Source organism: Esox lucius, chromosome 7, assembly GCF_011004845.1.
Source record: "Esox lucius isolate fEsoLuc1 chromosome 7, fEsoLuc1.pri, whole genome shotgun sequence".
Lineage (NCBI taxonomy): Eukaryota > Metazoa > Chordata > Actinopteri > Esociformes > Esocidae > Esox > Esox lucius.
In genome coordinates, this window is record NC_047575.1 from 34891115 (window position 1) to 34915898 (window position 24784).

A 24784-nucleotide genomic window follows, 5' to 3' on the forward strand; every position below is an offset into this window, starting at 1 on the left:
AATGTTAGCCTTCTGACGAGCTAGCCTTAATGTAATTCACCTGTCAATAGATGAACATTTAAATTGTCATGTTCTAATCCTTAAAACTACATGTGGAATAAAAATATTAGTTATAATAATTTATTATTCAAAGTATGATATTAAAAAAAGTTAATATGTATGTATCAAAACCCCATGGGCAATAAAAGAGTTGGGGTTTCCACGATTCTCTTGTCTTTTCACTTGACGAGAAAGTCAGTTATTGTCACCTATAGTTATTTTATCAATGTCATTCACGAATGACAAATGTTTTTGTGCCATGAAAAGAAATTGCTTCGACTGAGAAAAGTTCCTCTTCAGTCAGCTCAATTCATATGACTATTCCTAGAAGGTTAGTAGATACTACTAAGCCTGTTACTGGCAAATAAGCTTAAAACGGCCAGTGGAAAATGTCATAGTTTATAGACGCCATTTGTGGTGTAGGTAAACATAATAAAAAACATGAGTGAGTTTAACACTATGCTAAATGGTGTCTACCGACAATTAAATGTGTAGTGCCTTGGCTTAGTGGTTAAAGTCGGTGCCACTCATGTGGGAGACCGGAGTTTGAACCCAGTAAGGACGGCGATATTTAATTATTGTATTTGCGGGCCGCTATCAAACTGTTTACGGTTATAACGAGACTACTACTTGTGGATTTTTGAAGTACGCATCCGAGCATGCTTTTTGGGTCAGGATAGACAAATTTGTTGGCGACAACATTCAGTAGCTATGTTATAGTAAGCCTCAACTAAACGGTTACGGTTATACAATATTGTAATTATTTCTGGTGGATTCCACAATTCTCTTGTCTTTTCACTTGACGAAAAGTCAGTTATCTCCTAGTGATGGGCATTCAAGGCTTCATTAGCGTTATTGATTGTTCAGGATAGACAAAAACATTGCTGGCTTAAACCTTCTGTAGCTACGTTATGAGTGTAAAATGAAACTGTTTACTGTTACATTCCGACTATTTCTGTTTTTCTCGTCAATGTCATTCACGAATGGCTAATAAGCTGTTAAAACAGCCAGTGGCAAAAGCCATACAGTTCGTAGATGCTATTTGTGGTGGAGGAAAACTTAAGAAATGTTACACAATGGTTAATGGTGTCTAAAGAATTATTCAGACTTGACGTGATGTTAATGCGTGACAGAATTATTTAATGTCAAGAGGCTATACCGACAATTGCCAGATGTGTAGCTTGGTGGCACAGTAGTTAAAGACAGCCTTTCACCTGGGCGAATCTCTGGAGGGCAACAACGATCAATGCTTTTTATTATGGGCCGGCTGAATTAGGCTTGCCTAGTTTCTTGTTTATGTGATGTACGTTTTTTTTCTTATCAGCAGTTCAAATTGTTCATTTGTAAGCTCCAAATACCCTTATTTCACTCAATGGCCTTTGTGCACTGGCATGTGGCCTTTGTGCCCTAAACATTTTTGTGACACAGAAGGCCAAATGCCTCTAAAATGACAATTCCATGCCTGGCGACAACCAAAGGTGAGAAGCAAGCTAGCTAACCAACTGTCACAACTCTATAGCTACAATCAACTGCAATAGATTAGCGTCATGCTGGAAACATTAGAGATTCGGCAGCAACAATAAAACCTCCAGTTTTCGTATTTTGCCTTCAAAATATAAGTCTGTGTTGTATCTGTATAGTGGATATTCTGTAAATTTCCAAGGAAAAACTATGTGGGGAAAAACATAAATGAAACAAAATTACTATTTAAATAATGTACATAACGTAAATATTTTTTTAAGGTGGAGCGTACTGAGAAATGGTTAGAGCTTATTTAGAGAATACATGAAAAAAAAATCTATTTTGATATCATTATTGTTAGTAACTTGCTTGTGCTCATTCACCTTGGAGAGGGATTGTGTTATAATTTTCCACCCCCCGACTTAGGGATGAGATAATAGATTATGGCAGTACTAGTCGTGACATTGTGGAGAAATTCCATAATCGGTATAATCGTAAATGAGTATAATCCTTACGTGTGACTTTGAAAAGCTCTGCCAGTCCCTGAAGTGTCCCTGACTAGTTGTTTGATTTTACAAGTGGAGCACACTTCTCAACTTACGCCACTAAACATTCTCTGCAATGTATTGTCAATAAAGCGGAATGGCTTTGCTAGCAGGCAACCATATAAATATAGTGATTTACATGTTCTTGTTGTAATGCAAGAAAACCCTTCTTTGATATTATTTTAATGTAATTGCTTTTTAAATGCACAACATCAAGATTTATGCGATGGAAGAAAATCAGCAGAGATGAAAGCCGGGTAAGTGAATAGAAGAATATTGTCAAATGTCATCGAGTTGGGTTTGAATTGTATAGATGTTACATAAAAACATCCCCAAACTCTCCACTGCAAAAATGTAATTATGAAGCATCCCTATTATTTCCATCTGCCTGTTTTCGTTTGTTTCCTGGAGGAAGCGCAAGAATAAACGACTTAGAAAAACTTGATTGTACTTGAAATGTACACCGATCAGTCAATATTATGACCTCTGACAGGTGAAGTAAATAACACTGATAATCTCGTAATCATAGTGGGTGGGATATATTAAGCAGCACGTGAACATTCTATCCTCAAAATTTGTGTTAGAAGCAGGGGAAAATATGGTCAAGCGAAAGGAGGAGCGACTTTGACATGGGCCAAATTGTGATGGCTAGACAACTGGGTCAGAGCATCTCCAAAACTGTAGCCCTTGTAGGGTGTTCCCAGTCTGCAGTGGCCAGTATCAAAAGTGGTCCAAGGAGTGAAAAGCGGTGAACTGGCAACAGGGTCATGGGCAGCCAAGGCTCATTGATGCATGTGGGGACCGAAGGCTGGACCACGGAGCAATAGAAGAAGGTGGCCTGGTCTGAATGAATCATGTTTTCTTTTACATCATATGGATGGCCGGATGCACTTTAGGAAGAAGGCAAGCTGTTTGAGACTGTGATGTTTTGGGCAATGTTCTGCTGGGAAACCTTGGGTCCTGCCATTCATGTGGATGTTACTTTGACACGTACCTGAGCATTGTTGCAGACCATGTGCACCCTTTCATGGAAACGGTATTCCCTGATGGCATTGGCCTCTTTCAGCAGGATAATGCGCCCAGCCGCAAAGCAAAAATAGTTCAGGAATGGTTTGAGGAACAAAACGATCAGTTCAAGGTGTTGACTTGGCCTCAATTCCCCAGATCTCAATCCAATCGAGCATCTGTGGGATGTGCTGGAAAAACAGGTCAAATTCTTGGAGGACCCACCTTGCAACTTACAGGAATTTAAGGATCTGCTGCTAACAGCTTTGTGCCAGATACCACAGCACACCTTCAGAGGTCTAGTGGAGTCCATGCCTCGACGGGTAAGGACTGTTTTGGCAGCAAAAGGGGGTCCTACACAATATTAGGCAAGTAGTCCTAATTATGGCTAGTTATGGCTGATTGGTGTATTTCCCTGATGAACTGTTTCGGTGACAATTTTATCTGACACCCGAAATATCTGTACACTTCTAAAAACAATACCCAGTCAGCCGTATCCGATTTAAAATATGCCGGAGATGAGGGATATTCAGTTCTTAATTTTGTCGGATAATTAAGCAAAAGACAAAAAGGCTGCCATCCATCCATCTTCTTCCGCTTATCCGGGGCCGGGTCGCGGGGGCAGCAGTCTAAGCAGGGATGCCCAGACTTCCCTCTCCCCAGACACTTCCTCCAGCTCTTCCGGGGGGACACCGAGGCGTTCCCAGGCCAGCCGGGAGACATAGTCCCTCCAGCGTGTCCTAGGTCTTCCCCGGGGTCTCCTCCCGGTGGGACGGGACCGTAACACCTTCCCAGGAAGGCGTTCCGGAGGCATACGAAACAGATGCCCAAGCCACCTCAGCTGACCCCTCTCGATGTGGCGGAGCAGCGGCTCTACTCTGAGCTCCTCCCGGGTGACCGAGCTTCTCACCCTATCTCTAAGGGATCGCCCAGCCACCCTGCGTAGAAAGCTCATTTCGGCCGCCTGTATCCGGGATCTTGTCCTTTCGGTCATGACCCAAAGCTCATGACCATAGGTGAGAGTAGGAAGGTAGATTGACTGGTAAATCGAGAGCTTCGCCTTGCGGCTCAGCTCTTTCTTCACCACGACAGACCGATACATCGACTGCAATACTGCAGAAGCTGCACCGATCCGTCTGTCAATCTCCCGTTCCATCCTTCCCTCACTCGTGAACAAGACCCCCAGATACTTAAACTCCTCCACTTGAGGCAGGCACTCTCCACCAACCTGAAGTGGGCAAGCCACCCTTTTCCGACTGAGGACCATGGCCTCGGATTTGGAGGTGCTGATTCTCATCCCCACCGCTTCACACTCGGCTGCAAACCGTCCCAGTGCATGCTGAAGATCATGGTTAGAAGGGGCCAACACAACAACATCATCTGCAAAGAGCAGAGGCTGCCTTATGTCTGCCTAATTGTTTTAACCTCTCTGGCACATGCACATGCATTTTTTATTATAGCTAAGCCAGTCTGAGATTCCTCACGATCAACAGTTTAGTATTTTCATAAAGACATCCCTATTTTTAAATGTGGAGCGAAGTCTGTATTGTAAACGCATCACTCTCTCCTGCTAATTTGTTTGCTTTCATTTAGTTGATGAATAGGATATTGCTTGGGTACATTACCTGGCCTGTCTAGATATGTAGGACTATAAAGGCGTATGTGAGGTGTCTGATAGTAGGCTAGTAATTAAAATTAACTTCCCTCAAGAGTTAGTGCTTCTTCACGTATTTTTTCATCACCTCACACACCAAGTCAACAGTGTAATTGGCTATTCGTTGTGATTGAGAATATTGACTAATGAATAAGCTAATGCTTTCCAATAATTTGTACTAGACAACAATCAATCAATCAATCAATCAAATTTATTTATAAAGCCCTTTTTACATCAGCATATGTCACAAAGTGCTTTTACAAAACACCTGGTCTTAAACCCTAAGGAGCAAACAATAGTAGTGTTGAATTTCAGTGGCTAGTAAAAAACTCCCTAAGAATGCCAAAATTTAGGAAGAAACCTAGAAAGGACCCAGGCTCAGAGGGGTGACAAGTCCTCTTCTGGCTGTGCCAGGTGAACATATTAATAAATGCCTAGAGTCTATGTTGTCCCTGATGGACAGGGACAACACGGGGGAGGTGTCAGCATAGCGGCAGCTGAAATTCATCAGGCATCGTCTCGATCTGCAACACAACCAGGAGGAATCTTTTGTCATCTCAACATTGCATTGGACCACTTTCTATGTTATGTTTATAATAGTAAGGATATTTTAGGCTAGAAAAATAAACTTTCTTGATTTATGTTTGTGTTCATGGCAAAATCATTCCTAGCCAGTCACTATCAAAATATTACGACCACCAGGTAATATTTAAAAACAGCGATTGAGCCATGCGCATGGCATGGCAGGGCATGTTAAGTGGCTGGCCTCTACTGTAGCGAAGTCTGTCAGTGAAAACATGATGATTACGGAGGATGCTAAGAGGCATTTTAATTAGGAGATTTCGTTGAATCTTCAGCTTATGGGTCTTGGTTAAAAGAAAGTATGTTGCTAAGCCATAGTTTGTTAGCTATGCAATGTTAATGTTAGGACTAAGAACTGGTAATATCAGCCAAGGTGTTATCTATTGTAACTAATGTTGGCTATCTTAATAAACTGTTATATTTTCCTGCATTTCAGACTAATGAACCTTTGCGGTTGTTTTACAAACTAGGGCAGATTTGAAGTAATTTGTGTACTATTGAGCTTACCAGAACTAAACTAGTGCGGCAAATCCTGGTTTAGTTTTGGGGCTTCCAAGCCTCCCTTCAAACTGTAGTGGCCAAGTTTAATCTTTTCTCGTTTTAGGGAAATCTACTGTAGCTAAAACATTTTTTATTTGATTAGGTATTGGTCCAGGACCTCAAGCCAAAACTAACAACCAATCAGCTAATACAGTAGTGTTAGTACTAATCATTTTACATTGTAAGAAGTGTAGCATCAGCTGGTATTAAAACAATGAAAGTATTCTGGGGTCCCACAAATGTTTAGAATTGAAGTGGTCTGTTTGACATGAGACTAACAGATAATGCCTTAAGACCTTGTCAATCACTGCTGAAAAATGTATGAATAGTCAGGGATGACAATCTATATAAAGGAACACATACTTATTTAGGTCTATATTAGATCAAGCAATTAACTCACTGAAATTCCACAAAGATTTCTGTCATTACTCTGCGACAGCGGAAACTAACTATCTAGCAGAAACAACCTATCTCACCTTAACTCCTGTTCTACCAGCATATTTTTTATCACAAGAGTTAATTGTACTAAAGACCCTGCAGGATTACTTATTGTTAGGTAAAACTGTTTTTGACCTCCATCCCTCCGAATGCAGAGTGAACTTAAGTTAGAAGCATTGGTGCCTATCAAACAGTTGAAATGTTTGATATAGGGATGCACCAATACCCTTAGCTAGCAAGACTAAGCTTCTATACTGTCATTTGCAACTACTAGTTTTACTAGTGGTTGTTTCAAGTGTAAAATTTCAGACTACAGACACAATTGTTTTTGTTATTGAGTTCACTGAGCATAGTGGGCATGTTTCTGGTCTGCCCATCATCCACAACTTACAATGTGTTTTCCTCACATTGTTATTACAATCTATTTCGTGGTATCGGCTCATTTCATAGACTCGCTGTTGCCGATATCAGACTTCGTATTTCTGGTCAGAATCTGACATATTTCCAATCTGGACCAGTGCTTCCGTAGTTTGATACATAACCTTTTCATTCTTTACTGTAATTGCTTTTCTTAATATATGTGCTTCCTATCCATTTATTTGGGTTACATTTCTTTGTAGGTCTGTATACCTTTTATATTGCTGTAATTCAGGGATCAACTCTAAATGAGACATTCATCTCAGCTTGACTCATTTTTCTTTTTTAAAGCCCCTACGTGAAAGTGCAGAGTAAATGGTCTGAATACTTATGTACGTATGTTATTTCCAGTTTTTATTTGTAATAAATAGGCAAAGCCTTCTAAAACAAGTGTTTTGTCATTGTGTGTGTGTGTGTGTGTGTGTGTGTGTGTGTGTGTGTGTGTGTGTGTGTGTGTGTGTGTGTGTGTGTGTGTGTGTGTGTGTGTGTGTGTGTGTGTGTGTGTGTGTGTGTGTGTGTGTGTGTGTGTGTGTGTGTGTGTGTGTGTGTGTGTGTGTGTGTGTGTGTGTGTGTGGTAATAAAATAAATAAAAAAATCTTCAACCGCCAGACTGTATGGGTAAAGTGAAATTCCGAAGCCCACATCAACCCTAAACCCGCAAATATATTTTGTGGTAACCAAATGTTTGCATAGCATAGTTTAGCTCAGGCAGTTCAAACCGAGTGAACGAGAGGTGTAGGTCGGCAGCTGATGTAGTTTATTTTAAAAAGGCATGCTATGGCCTGGTTCACATAGATTATTGCAAATTAAATGTCTTAGTCCTAGCCATGTCATTCAGCCTGCTTGCAACACACCTGCCATTAGTCCAAACAATATTTTATGATCCCGAACCCGCGTACACTGTGGGTATATTTTAACGGTGGGGATTGAGGGTGGTATGATTCAACCAGCATTACTATGCAGGTATTCCCGTTTTTTGGCAGCGAACAACCTCTGAACAACCTCTGAACAACCTCTGAACAACCTCTGAACACCCAGGTTGCTATTATTATTTTTCCAAGACTGTATTAGAATTGTTTTTGAATAAAAATTGTTGACACATTGACATTTTTATTTTGTAAAATTCTGTTTGATTCTGTCCGCGATCTCTGCAACGCTGATGGCACTGTTAAAAGGATAATGCCAAAATACTTTTTTTGCACATTTGGCAATTTCTGCAAACAACAATGACAGCAATTCTTTGCATAATTTGTTCAAGGTAACACAGTTGCAAGAGTAAACACTGCGATGACTGAGCTTGGGGCATTTTTAATGTCGGTCTAGCAGACTCTGACCATCACTCATTTTTTCAGGAGGAGAGACTTCAGCATGCAAACCTTCATCTGTCCGGCTTGCCCCCTCATTATCGTTCCACGCTGTGGGGATTCAGATGGCTGCTCCCATGCCCCATTCTCACCAGCAGTACAGTGAGCGGCATCAGCAGACCACTGACCTGTCTGTGCCAGCTCTGCCCTACAGCGAACAGGCGCAACAGTCTATCACCAGCCAGGTAAGCCAGCTACCACTAAACGCCACTCATGGCCACACAAACTGATGTGGTCCTGTGTGGCTTAGTCAGTAGAACATGTTGCATGCTGTGTTATAGGTTGTAGTTTTAATTCCCATTGGAGCTGTGCATATGTAAAGTGAAATGAGAAATAAAAATGTATCAGGGTTTCAGCAGGTCATTATTACTTAACTTAAAAGGGCCTTTTAATGCATATTCCCGTGAGATTAAATGTCACTAAAGGGCTCAAATTTGCATTGTGGTGCAGGCCGAAAGGCCACTACTTCTCGTTGCAATGCCATTCAAATCGGCCTCATGGTGGCGCTTTCACTAGCCTCCAAAGTTCTCTACTTTGTGATCTCACCATGCCTACCATGGGAGCTGGAGCCATGAGCGTTGGTACATTGGTCCATCTCCTCCCAAGGAATGTTTTTTGCCAATGAGATTCATAATCTCAGCCATATTGGATATTTGGACATTCTGATTTTGTTTAAAGCTCTTTAAATGCTACTCCTATAGTACTAAACAAATACATCTTGACATAACTTGGTATTTGTAATCTATAGACAAAGCTCTTTAAATGTTAAATGAACCGGGCTAGTATGTCAGAAAACATGGCTGCTCCTGATCCATAATCATGTGCGGGGGTGTGGTTTTGCATATTCTGTCAAGTTTGGACTGACCGACTCATTCAAGATTATTTCTTTAGTTTTACTATTTTCCACATTGTAGAATAATAGTGAAGACATCAAAACCTTGAAATAACACATAGAATCTTCAATGTTTATGATGATTATTAGTGACATACAAATGTTAGCAAGCATATCAATAATGATCATTTCAGAAATGTCTGTGTATATATTAATACTTTCAGGTATTTGTTTGTGACATACCTAAAAAATATGAACCCCTATCGTAGTTTCCTATAGCAGATGCACCGGAACTATGCAGCACTGAAGTGTCTTCTTGAAAGTTTAGCTAGCTTTCTTGCCTTCTGAAAGGGTATATTTATTAGCAAAACATACTGTTGTTTTCAAGTGCATTTACATTTTGAACTTGAGATTTACTTCTCCAACTACTAGAAACCAATAACGTATATTAGGGAGACATTTGCAAATTTTTACAGAGGGGAGCTTGCTTCTGATGAGTGAGTTACGTTCAAAGCATCATACTCAACAGAACATGCTGCCAAATAAACACGATTCTATACAACTTCTATAAAATTCATGCAATGGAACGATTGATGGAAAAAAATAGGCCTAATTACGTTCCTGACCCTGGGTTACTTAATTAATCAATGATTGTTAGCTGTCCTACTCACATACCTTGAATCATGCCAGGTCAGTTCAACACTGGAGTATGGCTGGATTGCTTGATCCTGGCCGGCTGTGAACTTGAGCTGCTATCCAGTCAGCTCTGATAAGCATAAGTGCACCAATTAGAGACTAATTTAAGATACAGCTGCCAGGATAAACCAGATGTTTTTAATTCCAGAATATAAAGTTATATTGTGCCGATTGGCTTTTATTTGAAAAATATTTATAGATGGGCCTATACATTTTTGTTTTATAATTACCGGGGTCTGGACCTCAGTGACCTCATAGCTGGCTTCAGCCCTGCTTATTTTCTATAAATGGATTACTACAGTGAAGACATGATGATAATCTTCTGTATACTAACCCTACCTTGTCACAACACATTAATGGCTCAAACTTGTTAAGAAGGAAAGAAATTCCACAAATTAACTTCTAACAAGTGACTACCTCATGATATTTGTTTATAGAATGCAGATGAGTGTGAAAAGCTGAGTGTCTTCAAACATTTGACTGGTACTATACACAAGGTACTATACAGTACTTTTGTTCACAATCACAAGACTACCAAATTGGGTGCAAGCTCATTTCTGTGGCGATATTAACCACGCTGTGACGATATTCAACCAGACATGTTTGCAAGCTCTGTTTCATTCAGAGCCTTGCAAGTAGATACAGAAGTCCATATCTTCAAAAAGATTTATTTATTTGCCATTGGGAACCTATAACTCTGTCTTTATATATTTTTGGCCATTTTGAATTTGTGAAAAACCCTTCAGACAAATCTCTTATAGATAAAGATCTCTTCATGTCATTTTATATATGGCATCTATGTACAAAACCCTTAAACATTATGTAAACCTGGCCACATGCTTGCAAGTTCCCCTTGGTCAACCGTTTCTCTTACAGCCTTGGCAAGTTCAGAAGTCCATCTCCTCGCAAGGAACATATTTGCCATTGAGACTCATTAACTACTACATTATGGATTTTTGGCCTTTTTGAATTTGTAGAAATGCTTCAAACGCAGATAGATAATCATATTATAATATAAAATGTATTTCTATGTTTTTTTAACTTAGAATTTCCCCTGTGTATGAAATGTGCTATACAAATAAACTTGCTTTGTCTTTCCAATTAATGTAAATGGCCACAAGAGTATTAAGATATGACATACACAAGTAAATTCAGTTAGATCATATGGTGGGACCATGACAACCACTTGACAATATCTATTGATCCTTGTCACTCACTGTGATTCAATTTGGGACAGGTGCTCAGGGTTATGAATATAGCACATTTATGAAGTTTCAATCAATTTGGCCAAATTGGAAAATTCCTCCATGCGGCATTTGCTGCATATATGGTGCACATGTCTCAGCACAAAATAGGTGCAATTAGGTAATGTTAAACTTGAATGCTGAAACTCTCTCAATGCTGCTTGTAGCTTGAATTATTATTATTATTATAAGTTTTATTCATAATTGTTGTTATAATTATTATTATATATTTTTTTCATGATAAACACACATTCTTACTCAAACACAAACCGAAATGCACAAACCAAAAACCATGTTCATACAGCAAAAAACACTTCTCAAAGTAATGCCAACTCCATGCCTGCAGCCTGTGTCTGCCTTCCTCTGCTTGCTGTCCCCCTTTCTGTTCCTTAAAGGGGCACTTCTCAAAATGTATCCTGACCCATCATGAGCATGGGGTTATTCTGACTGTACAGGGAACACCACAGCCTACGTGTCCAGGGCATTGGACTAAGAATAAACAGGGTGAATTTCCATTTGATTGTATTACTGTCGACAGTCACGGATATTACAAACAATCTGAAGGGGGCTGTCAAACATACCTATAGCCTCACGTGTGTCTGTGTCTCTGATATCAGGCCATCATCAAAGCTAGAATTTGGATCCACACCTCTGAGTTCTCTGTTTTAGTTTGGTCCTACTATGTGTCCCCCTGTCAATCTTCCATCTTCAGTTTGGCAAAAAGAAAATGACATTATCAAAAATGTGCCACATAAACAACCGATGCACTTGATGGTAGCTGCAGACAAGTGGTCTAATGAATCGTTGTGATGAGATAGACAAGGTGAGTGTGTCCATGTTTCTGAAAGTGATGTTCTCTGTGTTTGGTGCGTCTGTGTTTTAAGGTGACTCCTGATGTTGTCATGTTACAGAGGCGCATGCCCCAGTGCTTTCGCGACCCCTCCTCGGCTCCCCTGAGGAAGCTCTCTATTGACCTAATCAAAACCTACAAACACATCAATGAGGTAAGTCGTACCACTCACTTTGCCATACACTACACCTGTTCCCTGAACTTGGTCGCACAAGGCTAGGGCTCAGACACGCAAACACTTACATATACACACACACACACACACACACACACACACACACACACACACACACACAGATCGATCATAACTCGAGTAGGGATGTGACAAATCGACAATTTTGAAAGAACTTTGATTTAGCAGTATGAAGGCTATGGGGCAGTTAAATTGCACAATATTTATAGGCTTCAGTAGCATAAATGAGCAACACTGTGCGGTGGTCCGAGGTGGCCTTTTCAAGGCAACCTCCCAAGCTCATTGCGCCACCTGCATGATGGGCAATCTAGTAATGATACTAAGGTTGCACGATATTGACAAATTGTGATATTCATCATAAATATTGCAATATCGATATTCATTTCGATATTTTTAAACATATGTAAAAACATAATGTATGGGAAAACCCATCAAAATAGATTCATAACATATGAAAACAATATGTTTTCTTACAACACATGGGTTTATTTCAACTGACAGTCATATTGAATAAATAAAGACCATGTCTACAGAACAGGACATGGTACTGGTGGTACAACAGACCTGCTAGCCCTGTCCAACATTTCAGAGTACCTAATGGATGTGGCAAATTGGGGTTCAGAACTGCTATTTGCACTAGCATTTGCCTTCATTGTACATCTTTACACCCCACTTGTACATACATTATACTTAATACTTGTACATTTTCTGCCCTCCTCTATTTGCACTTCTGGTTACTGCATTTTGTTGTACCGCACTTGTACGTTCAATGACAATGTTGAATCTAATCTGAAGTTTTTCTTAGGATATGCCCCCAAGTTTAGTCTCTATAGTAGAGGAACACTTGTGAACTTTCAAACAGGGCCAATCACAGGTATTGGCATTTTAGACATGTTACTTAATCAACACTAAAAGCAAAAACTTTTTGAAAACCTGAAAACAAATGATCGCACGGACACAGACTGCAAACTAGCTACACAAAGTTTTGTAGGCTACCACAAAGGGAATCTGAACACTGCGGTACAGGAGTACGGTGTTTCAACCTATGTAAAGCCGGTGCCTATTGTATTTTTTAGCACATACATCATTTGAGATTTTTTAAATTGATACAATTTCAAATCTCCTGCAAAGACATTTTAGAAGCTAATACCAGACACTCATTAATTCTTTGTCTTCTAAACTCCCGACTCCATTTAATGCCAGTATGTTTATTTATTTAGGGTTATACTTTTGTAATGTTTTTTGTGACGTGGATACGTAACTTTTTGACCACTAACGTTTCCTCTTCGATCTCCGTTGTTTCGCTGCCTCCCTGAGCCACACATCTTCTCACTTTTCTGTCATTTATTTTTTCACTCCTCTTGACTCGCTTCGCCCTCTAATTCTGTCCTTGCTTTTCTTTCGCCCCACTGGTTCGTTTCGCTATCTCTCGCTCTCTTCACACGCATCACGTGGTATGGTCCATAGGGTATGTTCGTGTAGTGGACCCATGCACTCACACTTGGATGTGACAGGGCAACTGACCAATGAAACATGGTCATTCTATAGCGGTTTCCAGCAGGCTCTAAATCGAAGACTGCTAAGCCACATAGCCAACGGACGCATCTCTCCGCAAAATAAACCGAATATCGCATACTTTCCGTGACATTTTCATTTTGCGCAGCCTGATTGAGTCAATATATTGTACACCTCTAAATGACACCTTTTTTTTCCCGGCAGGTATACTATGCAAAAAAAAAGCGAAGACACCAACAGTGCCAGGGCGACGACTCTAGTCACAAGAAGGAGAGAAAGATATTCAACGACGGCTATGATGATGACAACTATGACTACATTGTTAAGAACGGGGAGAAATGGATGGACCGCTACGAGATTGACTCCTTGATTGGCAAAGGCTCATTTGGACAGGTGAATCACATGATGACTACTATTTTTTTCTAGACCGCGTAAGCAGAACCGGCCAACAAGAGCGAGTGTCTGGGTGGGTGGGTGGGTGACTGATTGACTGACTGACTACCCTTTGTTAAATAGCTTATTGGTTAGAAACGTGGACTACCAAACCAGAGGTTCCGCATTATATTCAAGACAAATTATGTGTTAGAATTTGCTCAGGATAGATAAAAACGTTATTAGTTACGTTATAGTAAGCCTAAAAAAAAAGTTTGCGGTTCTATTGCGATTGTTTCTGGTGCATTTTCGAAGTACGCATCCGTGCATAATTTTTGGGTCAGGATAGACAAAAACTTTGCTGGCTACAACCTTCAGTTGCTACGTTATAGTAAGCCTTAAATATAACTGTTTACGGTTATATTGAAACTATTTCTGTTGTGGATTTTTGAAGTACGCATCAGTGCATGCTTTTTGGGGTAATATAGGCTAGATCACAAACCCTTGGGCAGTAAAAGAGTAGGGTTTTTTCGTCAAGTCTTTTCACTTGATGAAAAAATCAGTTATCACATATATTGATAGATATTGTATCAATGTCATTCATGATTTAAAGAAAAACTAACGCTTTCAAATTAGTATTATTAGTAGGCCTATTACTGGCTAATAACCTGTTAAAACGTCCAGGGGCTAAAGCCATAGATGTAAACTTAATAAGAGACGTTAGTCAGTTTAACACAATGCTCAATGGTGTCTAGTGAAATAATCAAACTTGGCATGATGTTTATGTTTGACAACACCAGGCAAGCTATTACTCAGTGGTGTAGTGGTTAAAGACACACCACACCCTCTTGTGTGGGAGACCCAGGTTCGAATCCAGTGAGGGCAACAACATTCATCACTACTTTTCGCGGGCCGGCTGAACTAGGCTTGCCTGGTCTTGTTCTGGTTAATTACAGGTGAAGCAGTTGTGACGAATCTCAACTGGTAATGTTTCAACCACAAACACACAAGGTCTAATGGGCTGGACTTGGTTCTTTAGTTTGAACCGACTGTTTAACCAGGAGCACACACAGTGTGGAGGTGTCTGTTATGACCATGCGCGTGATAAATCAGAGCCTCCATCCCCCTTTTTATTGCTTGTGTTCCCGCCTGGCTCATTGTGTTTACAATGATTTGTTTGGCCTCTGTCTCTCCAGGTTGTAAAAGCATATGACCGTGTTGAGCAGGAGTGGGTGGCAATTAAGATCATCAAGAACAAGAAGGCTTTTCTTAATCAAGCCCAGATTGAAGTTCGGCTCCTTGAGCTCATGAACAAACATGACACTGAGATGAAATACTACATAGGTAAGGATGCATTCTCTCTTGCTCTCATGATTTCTTTCTCTCCAACTTAGAGGTAATTTATTATAATTATATATCCTGTCCAATTGTACCTACAACCCTGTCTCGTCACAGCAACTTCTAACAGGCTTGGAAGAGTTGAAGACTGGGTAATGTCTTCCTTCTAGGTATCTGCACCAAGTCTTTCTGCTTTTTTCCCCACACTGCTAGTCCTACCAGGAAGTCCGTCAGATCAGTGCATGTGAGGACACGCTCACACTGACTACCTTAGTTAGCTTTTGCAGGTGCCCAACCAGCCTGAGGGTGTCACTATAACGCAGTGAGTCATGAGATTCCCTGCTGGTGCCAATCTCTACCCCAGGCGATGCTTGGCCAATATTCATTGCCTTAGAGCTCCCAGGCACACAATATTTATTTCAAAGTATGAAAATGAATGTAAATTAAATGTATTTTATTACATTTAAGGTTACAAAAAATTGGCAGCTGGGAGCTATTTTAGTTGTTTGGCTGATGTTATGGCAGAGGTGATGCAAAAGTGATTGGATGAAGCAGATGGTCACTTTAGTTACTGCCAGAATGGTAGCAGGTGTCTGACGCACTCAGATTGCTCTCTGTCCGTGCCTCACAGCAATGTTATTTGTTCGCTAGCTAGCTACCTACTGGCCTTTTATTGTTTATTTTGGTTTAGTGTCTTTTGGTTTGTCTGTGTTGTAGCATATGTTACTTTTGATTATTGAGCCAGCATCACATGCCCTAATCTCATCCCCAGACCAGGCTTGATTTCTCACGCAAGATATATTAAGTTGCCTGCTGAATGAGTGTACATATTTTCCTTTTTCACTGTCATTCAAGTGCCATAGAAGAAGTACAGGTTCTAGAAGTGAGTACAGTTTTGCAGGAAACCGCATTTATGTTGCAAAGTCCTGCACCATCCTCTATCAAGTGGAGCTACTTTCTGCCAAAGATTCTCAGAAATTCTCTGATTCTCAACTTCCCTTATTTCCAGGCATCAAATGACACTTGCTTGGACAGGTGTTTTTCTATTTAGTCAGGTGTTCTGTGAAATAATTATTGCAGGCAAAACAAAGCGGTCAATCTCTAGTCTTGATTCTAGGCTTTGTTTGTGTTTGGAGTCTGCTGTTGGTCTATGTGAACCAGAGATTTGTCAATCTGCAGATTTTAATGCAAATTAACATTACTGTTATTTACCAAAATTAACGAAAGGACACTTTGGAACTAATAGCATTAGTCCAATTTGGCCAATGGTTCACAGACTTCAGGTAGTTGCATGTAAATAATGTCAAATATTAACAATAAGTTTGTTTGAACAATATAGTTCACAGTATAGCAACATATTTTTGTGCCTTGAGGGAGGGGGACTATGTATAAAAAGTTGATTTCAACTCTAAACTTTTGTAATATAGAGCCAAAATAAGGAAACTTTGTATGCAATAAACACGTAATTGACACATGTTCAACTTTGTGACAGGTCTTCAACATAGTAGTACCAGAGTTCCTGGACCAGCAATATACCTCATTAAAACATTGGGGAGGTTTTGGGAAAATCTCAGGTGTAAATTGTTTTTTGCTCTAAGATAAGGCTAATTCAGTCAAACCTGCATAGTTTTCAGTTACAATTTTCCATCCCATTGACAGGCATTAGTCAGTGACATCTATCCAACTGCTGTGTAAGGCAACATCCCAGGTATATTGTGCAGTACCTAACTCACTCAGTAAATTCCTCATGAGTCTTTTTGTGTATCTCCCCATCTCTCCCCCCCTCTTCCCAGTTCACCTTAAGCGGCACTTCATGTTCCGTAGCCACCTGTGCTTGGTGTTTGAGATGCTCTCTTACAACCTTTATGACCTGTTGCGGAACACCAACTTCCGCGGCGTCTCACTCAACCTCACGCGCAAGTTTGCCCAGCAGATGTGCACAGCGCTACTGTTCCTGGCCACGCCGGAGCTCAGCATCATCCACTGTGACCTGAAGCCTGAGAACATCTTGTTGTGCAACCCCAAGAGGAGCGCCATCAAGATTGTGGACTTTGGCAGCTCCTGCCAACTGGGACAGAGGGTATGTGAATTAATGACCCACTATGACTGTTTGAGATATTAGCGGATAGATATGACCAAAAGTATGGACACCCGACCATCACTCCTATGTGAGCTTGTTGGATATCCCATTCCAAAACAGTGGCCATTATCCCTCCTCCACCAAACTTTACAGTTGGCACTATGCACTCTGGTAGGTAGCGTTCTCCTAGTATCGGCCACGCCCAGATTCGTACATCAGACTGCCAGATAGCGATTCATTATTCCAGAGAACGTTTCCACTTCTCCAGATTCCAGTGGCTGTGTACTTTACACGGTCATGTACTTGGCATTGCGCATGTTGATGTGAGTCTTGCATACAGCTGCTCAGCCATGGAAACCCATTTCGTGAAGCTCCCAACGTACAGTTCTTGTGCTGATGTTGCTTCCAGAGGCAGTTTGGAACTCTGTGGTGAGTGATGGAACAGATGATGGGCGATTTTTACATACTACGCGCTTCAGCACTCGGTGGCCCCTCTCTGTAGTTTGCATGGTCTACCTCTTTGTTGCTGGGCTGTTGTTGCTCCTAAACGCGTTCTCTTCACAGTTATAACACAGTTTCCCGGGGGAGATCTAGTAGGGCGGAAATCTCACAAACTGACTGGCAAAGCTGGCGTGCAATGACAGTGCCACGTTTAAAGTCACGGAGCTCTTCAGTACGACTCATTGTACTGTCAATGATTGTCTATGGAGATCTCATGGTTATGTGCTGTATTTTATCTTCAAACATCTAAACTCAATAATTGGTAGGGGTGTCCACGTGCTCTTGGTCATATCGTGTAGGTTTTTGATTTCAATGATGGTCGCACCATACATGGCATAAATGAAACATGACACCATGAAAACATTGTACCAAATCGTTCAACCGGTTCTCTTCAAATTTTTAGGGGAACAATCACTGTTGCTAACCAATTGCATTTCTAATAATCTTTGTTATGTTAACCCCTTTTTAAATGAAAATAAACGTTCCCTTTACCCCTTTGCTCCCCTCAGATCTACCAATACATCCAGAGTCGGTTCTACCGCTCCCCCGAGGTGCTGCTGGGCATGCCTTACGACCTGGCCATTGACATGTGGTCCCTGGGCTGCATCCTGGTTGAGATGCACACAGGAGAGCCCCTCTTCAGTGGGGCCAATGAGGTAGGACTCATGGAAAGAGAAGATAATATTTCTAATGAGTACTATCAGGTTTTGCTGTGGTGAGAACCAAATTACTCAACAGAGGGAGATGTGGTGCCTTGAATGTTTCACTAGGAGATGTATACTATACATATATATTGTATACTGGATTTTTTAAAAATATATATTTATTTCCAAATATGGCTTGCTGATTTTTCAGATTGATCAAATGAACAAAATAGTTGAAGTGCTGGGTGTTCCTCCCAACCACATATTGGACCAAGCACCCAAGGCCAGGAAGTTCTTTGAGAAGATGTCTGAAGGTATGTGGGGTGCAAAGAAGACCAAAGATGGCAAAAGGGTGAGTTCAAGAAATCACTCTTAAGTTAATTATGTTTTGGTGCCGTGACTGTCCTTTGCAACAGTGAGTATATTTGTGTCTCATCTCTGTTTGTTCACTTGTTTGTGTGTAGTATAAACCACCGGGAACGCGGAAGCTGCACAGCATCCTGGGTGTAGAGGCAGGAGGCCCAGGGGGGCGGCGGGCGGGCGAATCTGGCCATGCTGTCGCCGACTACTTGAAGTTCAAGGATCTGATTCTGCGGATGCTGGACTACGACCCCAAGAGTCGTATCCAGCCCTATTACGCTCTGCAGCACAGCTTCTTCAAGAAGACTGCGGATGAGGGGACCAACACAAGCAGCAGTGTGTCCACCAGCCCCGCATTGGAGCAGTCCCAGTCCTCGGGAACCACCTCCAGCACCTCCTCCAGCTCAGGTTGGGAGTGCGCTGCATGCTTTACTTTTTACCTGATTGGCTTTTGAAAACCCTGGATTAGGCTTGATGATATTAAAGCAATAAGTGCATTAACTAATAGCTCGGGTACAGCATTACAGAGCTTCGTGGAGGTTTCAAACTGTTTTAAATGTTCAACGTTGATTGTGCCTCTGGGTTTTGCCGCAGGAGGTTCGTCTGGCACAAGCACCAGTGGACGAGCACGCTCAGACCCCACGCATCAGCACCGGAACAGCGGAGGTCACTTCAGTGCCGCTGTGCAGGCCATGGATTGCGAAAATCTCTGCCCACAGGCAAGTTACACACACAGTATTGTTCCTGGCCTAGTAACACCAACTAGACTGTTACTTATAATTCCCATTTGGGATAGATGAGCTTTTCACAGACAAGTCTTGGCTACTTGAAACTTTAGAAATTGTTTTCCGCTGTCAAGTCATTTAAGTTGCTAACTGTTGCTGTTGTGTGTCAGACGAGGCAGACCTTTCCTCCCCCTGTGGGCTGGGCTGGTGCTGAAGGGGCACAGGCGGTGACCGTGGAGACCCACCCGGTCCAGGAAACCACCTTCCATGTGCCTCCCCAGGCGCCCAAGGCCATCCACCCCTTGGCCCCCGGGAACAGCTCCTCCACCCACTACCATCATCACCACGGACACCATCACCATGGACACCATCACCCCCACCAACCCCATGGACAGCAGGGCCTTCCGGCACGGCCCCGGCCCCGCCTCTACCACTCCCCCACCAATAGCGCCTCCACAGAGAACTCCATGGAGGTGGTGCATGGCCACCTGTCCATGACCTCCCTGTCTTCCTCCGCCTCTTCCTCCTCCACATCTTCCTCCTCCACTGGGGCCCAGGGCAATCATGCCTACCAGCTGCGCCCACTCCCTGCCAACGCAGCCTTGGAATTTGGCCAGAATGGCAGCATGACCATGGGACTGGGTGCCTTCTCCAACCCCAGACAAGAGACTGGCATGGCGGGTCACCCTACCTACCCCATGGGCATGAGACAGGGCATAGACAGGGAGGAGTCGCCCATGGCGGGGGTCTGTGTACAGCACAGTTCTGTTGCCAGTTCGTGACTAAACTGAGAATGGGTTTTTTTCTGTATATTTTTTAAGGTGGTGTTTTTTCAACAACAAAAATGCATAAAGATCCAAAAGCTGCTTAAAATTAGAGGACAGATTATCACTGACCCGCTGTCACAGTGCAGAGCCCACCATCTCTTCAACTCCTCCCCATGCCAACTCTTTTCTAATTCAAGTTTTCAGTGTTCATGGGGAAATAGATTTTTATTTTAAAACAACTTTGCATCACATGGTTCACAGCATTACTGAAACATCTGTTTATTTCGCATACATTTCTCACTCAACTGCATTGTTTGCTTTATTCCCTATAGTAGACCAGCCAACCTGGACAGTATTGTAGTTTCTTTTTATTTCTTGTTACAGGCTGTCATTCATGAAAATTGTCTGATGTTCTTAATTACAACTGTGTAGATTATTAAATATAAACACGTAGACACAATAGTGTATTCATTAACATTATTTTCCATTACCTTCTAATGTGTTCTTTAGATCCACCGAAGGCCATTCTTGCATGATGTAGACCCTCTCAGAAAACAACAGTAGACCCTGCTGATCGAGGAGAATATTACCTCTTAACAATCTGACTTCCTGCACTAGAGATTCTGACACTAATAAAATGTTTCAAGGTTTAAGTTGTACAAGCAGGTAAGTATGAAAGTCAAAGATTCATAAAATTCACTGAGCCAATCAAACCTCACTAATTTTTAATCCATTCTTAGACTAAGGAATGAGACATTTAAAGATATTTATTATAATAATTTGGCTTAAAGATTAGCATTTTCATCAGAAATAGTTTTTCATCATTTTGGTCAAACATTGGAAACTTTTGGCAACAAATAGAATTTTATCAGAATTGGCGGATTCCCTCAACTTACTCAAAGACAATTACGAACAAAAAAGATGATTTTCTTTTAGTAATGATAGATTTCAGCCAATACAATCATACGGAACAATTTATGCACTCAAGCCTTTACTACCTGGACTTAGTTACAGAACCCTACAGACCAGAATATGAATTACAGCCCCAGTCTCCCTGCAGATCTCAAGTCTGGTGATTTGCTATAATGATTTCAGCTTTTTTTTAAGGAGCTGATAATATAATTGTAAAATATCAACCTGAAATAAAAACTGCTTATATTATGTGAAAATGATCAAAATATATCGCTATATTTTACTTTATTTATGCTGAATAGGTGACCCAATATAGTTGATGCCAAAACAGTACTGAGTGGCCCTGCCTACCACATCTGCCTCTTCCACCAGTCTTGGGTTAAATGTTGGATCTTTGAGACATTGTAAGGTGTGCCTGAATGCCTATAGGTGAAAGGGTTTGTTTCCTAATTGTTTCCCGCATTCCATAGTATAAGTATATTTGATTATTTAGTACGTATTTATTGGCTCAGTAAAGTTTGTGTCTCTTTCGTTGTGTCAATATTTATTTTTACAAGGTTATCCGGATCCCGTGGAGTCTCCTGCAGCCTTCTGAGAGTTTCTACATAATCTGAAAATGGTACTACAGCCCTCTGCTGTAGCTGTGGATCTATTTCCATGTCTTATAACAAGTGTTTGACAAGAAACATTAGTGTATCCATTCCGGGGTCTAAATGTTTGTTTCATAATCTGCACAGTTGTAATTACCAATATCAGAGTGATATTTGACTTAAATCAGTTACTATTCCTATCATTCACATTTTTCGGAGATTTTTAGTTTCAACCCTTGAAAATGGCCTTAAAAATCACAATTTTACATGACACCTGAAGTAACTTTCTGTCACACTAGCATTGTTTAATCTAGCGTGGGTGACAGCCTGTAGCAATAATACACAAAAAACATTGTTTTCCTTTTTGGCAGATCCACTACAAGGAATAACGCTGCTCTACTAGTTATGTTATCAGTCGATTCCGTTCATGGTTATAAAATGAAATTGGAATGTTTGGCAATGGCTATCTGGTAAAGAAATTGCTACAGCGCCAAATGAAACTTCCGGCTACCCCATCCACACATCCATTTTCATCTACGGCAAGAAGTATTTTGTCTTTGTATTTTGTCATTTGCATTTCCCTCTTCTGTTGTGGGATTCAACCTGTGAGCTGCGAGATCTGTGGCATGGCAGAGGAAAAAAGCATTATGCAGGGAGGATCCATCTTGCTGGGTTGGTGTGTCAGTATCTCTAAATGTGTTGTGGCTGAAACTCTAGCTGGGCCAGCACGTGTGCAGCTGGGCAGCGGAGTGCTGTTCTCGATAGCCCCTCACCAGGCCCTGGAACAAGGCCACACTGAAGAGATGCACTGAGGAGCAGTGTCCAGGGCCTCTCCAGCCCAAACTAACATTACAGATGTCAGGGCAGTGGCAGATTTTTTTTTAAGATAACCCTTTGGCCTTATTATTTTTTGGACTCTGGATTTGGGTGGGTGGGGGAAAGAAGCTGAATATTATAGTTTAAATGAGAAAATAGCTTTTCTGTATTTTTTTTTAAGTGGGGTCAAAAAAATAAGAAATCTTTAAAAAAATATATGGAAAAAATGTGTTTTTAGAATGGTAATTTAAGAGGCCTTTTTAACTAAAATGTATGACTTGCGAGGCCCAATGATTGCCAGCCCTTGTCAATTCACAAACCTTTTTTTTTTTTTGCAAGATGGATGGAATTAGTTATGACCGTGTCCCTTCCTGCTTTTTACCTGCTTTTTGTTTTCTTTGCTTTGTTTCTTCAGCATGTTGTTCCTCCAACAGAGCTTCTGCACAAATGTCTTCTGTTCATCTTGAAAATGAAAACATGCAGAATTTTACGTGACTGCTTTTTTTGCCTCACAATTATGCTGTGAATTTTACAAGAATTTATTTTCCCTTTTGATAATTTATTGTACCAAAGCTGTTTTTTTATAGCACATAGATGTCTGTAACCAATAATGTAGCAGTTCTGCACTTTGACACAAGGTGTATCAAGACCTTTTTTAAATGTCAGTAAAAATGGCTGTATCTATTGCTTTAGCAAAACTGGAACTGTTGTTGAACTCAGTACATTTACTGTTAGCTGTATCCTCGACAGAATTGGTTGTACGCTTTTTTTTCTCTCTAAAAAAAACCCACAAAACAAACAAAAACAGATCTCTCATTGGTAGAACTTTTTTCCGTTATCAAGGACTTGAGGAACAATAGATGTCGGCGCTGGTTGCTACTCTGCAGGTTCCGGAGTATCAGTATAGTGGCCGTGAGTCGAGGCAAGTCCTTGTATTCATGAGTCTGAAGTGAGAGAAAACGTGAAAAACAGTGCATTAATCCTTCAATTTGTGGCCTGTGATTGAGGCTGTTTCAAACGTGCCTATCTATCTGGGTAAAGCTGCCTTAAAACGACTTCCGTCAGTCTTCACGGCAGTGGCTAAAATGGTACCCTTTTTCCCTTTCAATTTTGAAGCAACCCTATTTGACCTAGCCAAGCAGAGGCACTGTACACATTTAACGTTTAGATCGTTTTGGAGATGGGATAATGCTCTAAATTGGCTTAAATCCATGTTTGACTGAAGCTTTCACCATGGGTGTTGAATCCAAAAGGAAACTAGTAGAGATGTATGGTGTGAAGTGAGTCCTGCCTACTGGAGCATCATACTCTAGTCTCATTGTGTGATGTGATGCCTGAGGCCTACGTTTTGTACCAGTTGCAAAAATGGAAAGGGGCGGCAACAGCTAGAAGAAAGGTGTCCATGAAAACACAGGCTTCAGGTGTTTACTTTTCAACCCCATTTTAATAGTTGAAATAGAATTTATGTATATATTTATATTTTTTTAATAAAGGAAGTTTAGAACTCACTACTTTTTTCCTAATGGTATTTTGAGTACATTTAAGTCAATGTGGAGACCATGCAGTGGAAGTTCTTCTGTGATATTAGTCAATGGGTAACAGTGCTTCCAGGCCAAAGTAGTTGACAATGCCAGTACAAATGCAAACTTGTAGGGTTTAAATTTTAACAAAAGAGTAGATATTCATACCTTAAATATTATAGACAGGGTATAGTGTGTGGGTGTATGTCTATGAACCTGAATGACAGATGTGTTTTAATATATAACAAATACATAAACAATTATGTACACGTTACAGGAACTATTTTTAGTTGCGTTGAATTTGGCATAAGCTTCAACAGTGGGTCCATTTGAAGTCAGACTACTGACACGTGTGAAAGCCATGATCGTCGACACAATATAACCAGTGCATCGTCAACAAACATAACGTTTACTCCCGAGTGTTCAATATAATTTCTGCTCTGCTCTCTGTTTTATTAAAATAAAGACTTTTTTGTCCTCCTTACCACCCCATGCCTTTCTGTCTCCCAGTCTGGTTTTGAGTGATTGACAACCCAGTTTGGTTACAGGATGTCTGACGTGCACTGTAAAGATTAAACAGCATGGGAAAAGGATAAGTACCTGTGTCAACAGATTGTAAGATCTAGTCAATACTTGCTGTGTATATGATAATGTTACAAAAAGAAAAAAAGGACAAACCCTTTGTATTATATTCAAGCGGTCTTATGTATGATATTAAAAAAAGTTAATTAACTTGAGTTGGTTTTCTTTGTTTGCTTTTGCTCTATAATTTGCTTTGGGATTT

The 24784-nt window shown here is 40.9% G+C and overlaps 1 protein-coding gene across 5 annotated transcripts in view; it reads left to right on the forward strand.

Moving 5' to 3' along the window:
* dyrk1aa (dual-specificity tyrosine-(Y)-phosphorylation regulated kinase 1A, a) overlaps positions 1 to 24504 on the forward strand; it is a 50810-nt gene extending 26306 nt beyond the window's left edge. Inside the window, exons 1-12 of one of the 5 annotated variants that reach the window (XM_010870857.3) lie at positions 8151 to 8230; positions 11164 to 11321; positions 11530 to 11640; positions 11729 to 11821; positions 13580 to 13768; positions 14944 to 15091; positions 16879 to 17165; positions 18176 to 18322; positions 18522 to 18662; positions 18775 to 19078; positions 19265 to 19389; positions 19566 to 24504. In XM_010870857.3, coding sequence (XP_010869159.1) covers positions 11614 to 11640; positions 11729 to 11821; positions 13580 to 13768; positions 14944 to 15091; positions 16879 to 17165; positions 18176 to 18322; positions 18522 to 18662; positions 18775 to 19078; positions 19265 to 19389; positions 19566 to 20177 — 2073 coding nt within the window. In that variant the 5' untranslated portion in view covers positions 8151 to 8230; positions 11164 to 11321; positions 11530 to 11613 and the 3' untranslated portion in view covers positions 20178 to 24504. Of the gene's footprint in view, positions 1 to 8033; positions 8231 to 11163; positions 11641 to 11701; positions 11822 to 13579; positions 13769 to 14943; positions 15092 to 16878; positions 17166 to 18175; positions 18323 to 18521; positions 18663 to 18774; positions 19079 to 19264; positions 19390 to 19565 lie in introns of those variants that run through there. The other 4 variants (XM_034293164.1, XM_010870858.4, XM_010870854.4 and 1 more) reach the window with 4 other exon arrangements.
* Positions 24505 to 24784: the final 280 nt, after the last annotated feature.